Source organism: Limulus polyphemus, unplaced genomic scaffold (assembly GCF_000517525.1).
Source record: "Limulus polyphemus unplaced genomic scaffold, Limulus_polyphemus-2.1.2 Scaffold10611, whole genome shotgun sequence".
Lineage (NCBI taxonomy): Eukaryota > Metazoa > Arthropoda > Merostomata > Xiphosura > Limulidae > Limulus > Limulus polyphemus.
Genome location: NW_013676221.1, coordinates 4,646 through 11,369, shown reverse-complemented (window position 1 = coordinate 11,369; position 6,724 = coordinate 4,646). Strand labels below are relative to the sequence as shown.

At 35.0% G+C, this 6,724-nt stretch overlaps 1 protein-coding gene across 3 annotated transcripts in view; it reads right to left on the bottom strand.

The window, feature by feature from the left end:
* Positions 1–6,724, bottom strand: part of LOC111083669 (hemicentin-1-like) — an 11,800-nt gene that overhangs the window by 2,939 nt on the left and 2,137 nt on the right. For 2 of the 3 annotated variants that reach the window (XR_002609171.1, XM_022380319.1), the window contains exons 3-4: positions 5,828–6,082; positions 173–469 (exon numbers count right to left, since the gene is read on the bottom strand). Coding sequence is in view for 1 of the 3 variants with exons in the window: in XM_022380319.1 (XP_022236027.1) it covers positions 173–469; positions 5,828–6,082 (552 nt within the window). In the remaining 2 variants the exon portion in view is untranslated. The remainder of the gene's footprint in view (positions 1–172; positions 470–5,827; positions 6,083–6,724) is intronic. The other variant, XR_002609172.1, reaches the window with a different exon arrangement.

The window sequence follows — 6,724 nt, the reverse complement described above, 5'->3', positions numbered from 1 at the left end:
CAATGTAACTTAAAGAAGACTTACGGTACTCTTCCAACAATGTAACTTAAAGAAGACTTACGGTACACTTCCAACAATGTAACTTAAAGAAGACTTACGGTACACTTCCAACAATGTAACTTAAAGAAGACTTACGGTACACGTCCAATAATGTAACTTAAAGAAGACTTACGGTACACTTCCAGCACCCAGCCGTCTTCTATGGTACTATCCTGTATTAAACGATTTTCAGCTTTACAAGACAAGTACTTTCCGTTGTCCTCCATGGAAGACCGTATGGTGAGGAAACTAGTGGTCAAAGTCTCATCTTTGTTAGTGCGATTTTTAGTGGATCTCAGCTGTGTTGACCCTTTCCACCATGTGATTTCTGCCGGAGGACGTGAGCCTGAGGTGCGGCACTCAAGCTGGACCATTTTCCCTGAAGACAAGGGCAGTCCTTTCTGCTTTATAGTTACAGTCAAGGGCCTAACTAGAAAAAGTTTAGAGGCTATTTTACTCGCCCGTTGAAGGTTTTTCATCTATTACAGACGTATCTATTACCTTGTATTGGTCATATGTCGAGTTTGTATTTTTTATATTAAGTACAAAGCTACAAGATGGGTTATCTTTGCTGTGCCCACCACGGGTATCGAAACGGGTAGAGTTATAAGCCTGCAGACTTGCAGCCAAGCCACTGGGGCTTTCGAGTCTAAAGTTTATTCAATCATTTGGGCCTTTACTGGACATAATTTCAAATCAATTTATTGGCTTGGCGTGCATCAGAAGGCCTCAGAACGAGTTTGAAATATTTTAACTCTGCCCAATACTTTCTATTTGAATCTACGTGTTTATATTGTTAAGTTCTTCAGTGCGAAAGTAGGCTTAAGTCAGTTTATTGATCAGCTTGTCTGCATGCTATTCGTTGTGCGTGAGCTGAAATACGCAGAGTAAGACGTTAAGCTATGCAAATATAACCCAATATTATCTTGATCTTATTTTGTTGAAAAGAAACGATTACCGACTCAAATGGTGTATAGGATCAAGGCTTAACATTTAAAATCACCGAGTAGACGTATATGAGATTATTTTAATATTCTAACAAACTTTTCTTAAAGCAACAGAAAGGACATTAATTCATAGCGTTTTATTGAATGTTTGATGAAAAAAGACGGCCATGATTTTTTTTTAGACTTTAAAATACGACAAAATAAAGACTTTTGTTAGGTGAACAATAGTAAAGTTAGCCTTACGACAACTGCTTGCTATAAACAAATAAAACAACAGTTAGAAAAAAACCGTTGAGCTCTAGACCGAATCGATTCCAATAAAATGAACATTACAGCTAACATTTTTGATTTATTTGACATTAAAAGATGGACAGAGTATGCTAATAATATGCGTGTCATGCAAGTCTGAACTTAAACATTCAACTTGACACTGAGGTCAACTCGTATCGTGCTACATTAAACACTTTTGGACAACAGTGTGACAGTTCTTTTTGTTTTCGTCTCTGATAAGAACGACTTAATCCAACCTGAAGACGTTCGCTTCTCTGTTAGGACTTTATTTTCCTTTAACAGCTTTTTTACCGCAATGGTCCGATTGTAAAATATCCATCGAGGTTAGGACGTGTTTCAGAAGTGTAGAAATAACTTCCTTGGTCTGCAGTCTTTACACAGTGAACCACTGTAGGTACTTGTTTTAAAATGCTTTATTTTTTTCAATTGGTAACTCCCCCCAGAGATTTCCATACGTAGTGATATGGTCCGCACATGCATACCCCTCGGGCCCTTCGTTTAAATACGAAGGAAGATTTCCATAACGGCCATGTTAAGATCTAGTTGTTCCTGAGGGAGTTATTACTGTCCACACGTCTCATGGCAGTAGCCTAGACATTCGAAAGAACTGTCTATTTGAATATTGGAACGTTAGACAGAGACGCTCTTCATAAAGAGATTGGAACAATATACTCAGGCAACATTTTCCAATAAAAGGTTGGAACAATATACACGGATAACATTCTTCTAATAAAAGATTGAAACAACATACACGGGCAACATTCTTCTAATAAAAGATTGAAACAACATACACGGGCAACATTTTCCAATAAAAGGTTGGAACAATATACACGGGCAACATTATTATACTAAAAGGTTGGAACAATATACACGGGCAACATTCTTCTAATAAAAGGTTGGAACAATATACACGGGCAACATTCTTCTAATAAAAGGTTGAAACAATATACACGGGCAACATTATTATAATAAAAGGTTGGAACAATATACACGGGCAACATTCTTCTAATAAATGGTTGAAACAATATACACGGGCAATACAGAATGTTTCTTTATACACAGCATACTATTTCGAATAACAATATTTCATGAATTATTTTCAAGACATGTTTAGTTATTAATACTTCTATGTCTGAAGCGCCCTTTATACAGCTTTTTTTCGGATTCTAAAGAGATATAATAGTTTTCCCATGATTTGAACCTTTGTGTCTAGACACAACAGACTGGATGCATAAAAATCGTGAATATATAAGATGAATGAACCAATTTTATCAGTTTTATTTTACTACCACTATTTTCTCGACTTTACAAAAAGTCGACTAAAAAAATCTGATAATTTTATTTTTTTTAAAAAGTCGACTAAAAACCTGATAGTTTTATTTTTTAAAAAAGTCGACTAAAAACCCGTCCCCGTCCCATCTAACATGCTCGCCCTTTTAGCCGTGGGGGCGTTATACTTTGACAGTGAATCCCACTATTCGCTGGTAAAAGAGTAGCCCAAGAGTTGGCGGCGGGTAGTGATGACTAGATTCCTTCCCTCTAGTCTTACACTGCTAAATTAGGGACGGCTAGCACAGATAGCTCCCGTGTAGCTTTGCACAAAATTCAAAACAAACAAAGAACCCGATATTTGTATTTGAAAAAAAAAGAGACGACTAAGAACCCGATATTTGTATTTGAAAAAAAGAGACGACTAAGAACCCGATATTTGTATTTAAAAAAAAGAGACGACTAAGAACCCGATATTTGTATTTAAAAAAAGACGACTAATAACCTGATATTTTTGTAATAAGAGACGACTATGTCATGATATAAAAAACTGTTTGTGAAGGTTATATTAATTTATTTATTTTGTGAGCGATTATTTCATGATTGTTTAGTGTTGTTTTTTTTTTATATATATAATAAAAGTGTTAAAAGCAGACGATCATTGGATGTTATGTTCATAATTCATTGATGTTGAGGCTATCGAACGTCGCATGAAATTTATTGATGTCGAGGATATAGGGATTTCTGGAAGGTGAGTAGACGTGATAAATAGTGTGAGAGAGCGAGAACAGCAGACAGACAGACGAGAAAATAAAGTCACGGGAACTAGAAGTTCGGCAAAAGAAAGTTAAACGTAAAGTTAACTGCTGTAGGAGTGAAAGGCCTAACGGTTAATATAGGCCTAACGATTAATATGTTCGAGTAAAATTAACAGTTTTAAAAGAGATAAGTAGTAGAGTTTATTCCGCCAATGCGAGTTCTAATGTAATTGAAACAGCCTGAGTGTACTTTGACAAAAGGAACAGACGATGTCTGAAGTACGAGGACCAGACGATTACTGGAAGAGCAGTATATGACTGTAGTAACTCGTGGCACAATTGTAAGTGAATTATACACATAATACTAGTGCGATAGAAATAGGGAAATATAGTCAACTGAAATTCTAAAGTAACTGAATAGGCCTAAGTGGACTTTTGACAAGAAGAAGAGAAATATACATATAGTGTTTATGATATGCCTATAATCTCTATATCGTAAATAATTTGTTGTACATACGTTTAACTGGTTCCGAATATATATGTGTGTGCGTATATATACAGGAATTTGAAAATATAATATTAAAGAGGAATAAGCCTCATTATTTTGACAGACTAAGAGCCGCATGTTTTTGTAAAAAGAATTTACTAGCATTAACTCATTTTTGTTCTTTATCTAAATAGAAATCGTTAGGTAGAATATATTGTTATTATTCATCTTACTGTCTTCACTTTGTCTTAAGCCTAATTTTAAATATTACAAAATCCAAGTTTGTTTCCTCTGTAAGACAGTAGTGGCAGCGAATCACATGCATGGGCCTGTCCCTTTTTTATCACCAATATTATTTTTTATTAACAAACACTGTGGATAACACAGAAACAAACAATAAGAACGACTGAATCTAGAGAAGGCGAATCAAACTTAAACGAGCCAAAGTGTAAAATGTTGGTTTTGGGATAGTAGGTGATTAGAGCTTGTTCGGAGAATTAAAAGTGGACTGTCATTGACACGTGTTGTTTTATAAAAACGAATAACTTTGGAGCAGAAATAAAAATCAGCCAATTTACACAAAGAATGGTCTGTCTCGTGCAGGACTGTTCCATAAACATTAAAGTTACCAATTTGGAATTTCCTTATGTTCAGCCATTCGACAGATAAACATTCTTTATACTAATTTAAAAAAAAAAAAAAAAAACCAGATTGAGGCTAGCTTCGTGTTCCAAGCAAACATTATTATTTTTTACTAAACTTGGATTGAGGCTAGGTTCGTAGTCGAAGCAAACATTATTTGTTTTTATTATTTTTTTAATAAACTTAGATTGAGGCTAGTTTCGTGTTCGAAGCAAACATTATTTGTTTTTATTACTTTTTTTAATAAACTTAGATTGAGGCTAGTTTCGTGTTCGAAGCAAACATTATTTGTTTTTATTATTTTTTTAATAAACTTAGATTGAGGCTAGCTTCGTAGTCGAAGCAAACATTATTTGTTTTTATTACTTTTAACTAAACTTAGATTGAGGCTAGTTTCGTGTTTGAAGCAAACACTATTTGTTTTTATTATTTTTAATAAACTTAGATTGAGGCTAGTTTCGTGTTTGAAGCAAACACTATTTGTTTTTATTATTTCTAATAAACCCACGTTGGGGCTTCGGCTTATGAAACTCATTTTTTGGTCTCCTCCTTCACAAAGCGAACACTAAATCATTCGGAGAAGTATTTGTCTTATTCTTGGTTTCAATGTTACACGAGTTTCAATGGTCTTATTCTTGGTTTCAATGTTACACGAGTTTCAATGGTCTTATTCTTGGTTTCAATATTACACGAATTTCAATGGTCTTATTCTTGGTTTCAATGTTACACGAATTTCAATGGTCTTATTCTTGGTTTCAATGTTACACGAGTTTCAATGGTCTTATTCTTGGTTTCAATGTTACACGAGTTTCAATGGTCTTATTCTTGGTTTCAATGTTACACGAGGACTGTCAGCAAACATTAATATTGAACTGATATAGAATAGGGTAGGTAGATTGTCACAGCAGTGGGTGGAGCCGTTCACTGTATCTGTGTGTCACAGTAGTGGGTGGAGTCGTTCACTGTATCTGTGTGTCACAGTAGTGGGTGGAGCCGTTCACTGTATCTGTGTGTCACAGCAGTGGGTGGAGCCGTTCACTGTATCTGTGTGTCACAGTAGTGGGTGGAGCCGTTCACTGTATCTGTGTGTCACAGCAGTGGGTGGAGTCCTTCACTGTATCTGTGTGTCACAGTAGTGGGTGAAGCCGTTCAAACAATCTGTGAAGGAAGTGTTCTGTCTTACTTGGGTTGTTTAATAAATTCGTTAAACAATTTTGAAGAATAAAAACAGATATTAAAGAAAACAAAGCTAACATGTACAATTAGAGTGTATAAACAACGTTGTGCAATGAATGGTATAAGTATTATACACGCTATTTGTTCGCATGCTGTGATGATTGTACAGAGTAAATAAATATTTCCAGGTTTCATCTCAAGATACATTATATACTCACAATTCATGTTGAGCGTGACGTAGGCCGATAGAGGGAGAGATATATTGTTATTAACAGCCTGACACATTAGCACTACCATCAGATGATGTCTCTTCAGCTCCGGAATAATTAACTCGTTTCGAACTCTGCCACTAGAGGTCGTCTCATAACTGTCATCCAATAGAATGTTGTCTTTCCACCACGTTACCAACGGTGAAGGTTTACCTGACAACAAGAAACTGTAGTATTTTGAGGCGTTTGGTCCAAAAATATATTCTGGAACGATAAAACATGGAGAATGTGCTTCTACAGACTTTATTTCTAGCAAAACCGGGAGTGTTTCTTAAGATAGTTTCCATTCTTGCCGCTAGAGCGGAAAGTGGATCAAGTACTTGCTAATTTTGGAGATAACTATACCATAGCGGATACTGTCCGTGTGTAAATTAAATAACAGTAATTCATCATATCTGTCCCACAGAGATTAGATGAAAACCCAAAATTTAATATATTTCTGGAAATACTCATTAATTATACTGCAAGTAAACAAAGAGGGAAATCTAATTACATATTCTTCCCATTCATTAGGAAAACTGTTTGTTTCACTGTAAATAAAAACAAGAACTGTAAACAAATGAAAAATTAAATTTTCTGTGAAATAGCGAAACTTTTGTTTTAGTAAAGCTCTTTGAAGGTATTTGTCTACTGTTACTGAAGTGGAACAATGTCTTAAACAATTACGTTGAAGGTATTTGTCTACTGTTATTGAAATGGAACAATGTTTTAAACAATTACGTTGGAGGTATGCGTTTATTGTTACTGAAGTGGAACAATGTCTTAAACAATTACGTTGAAGGTATTTGTCTACTGTTATTGAAATGGAACAATGTTTTAAACAATTACGTTGGAGGTATGCGTTTA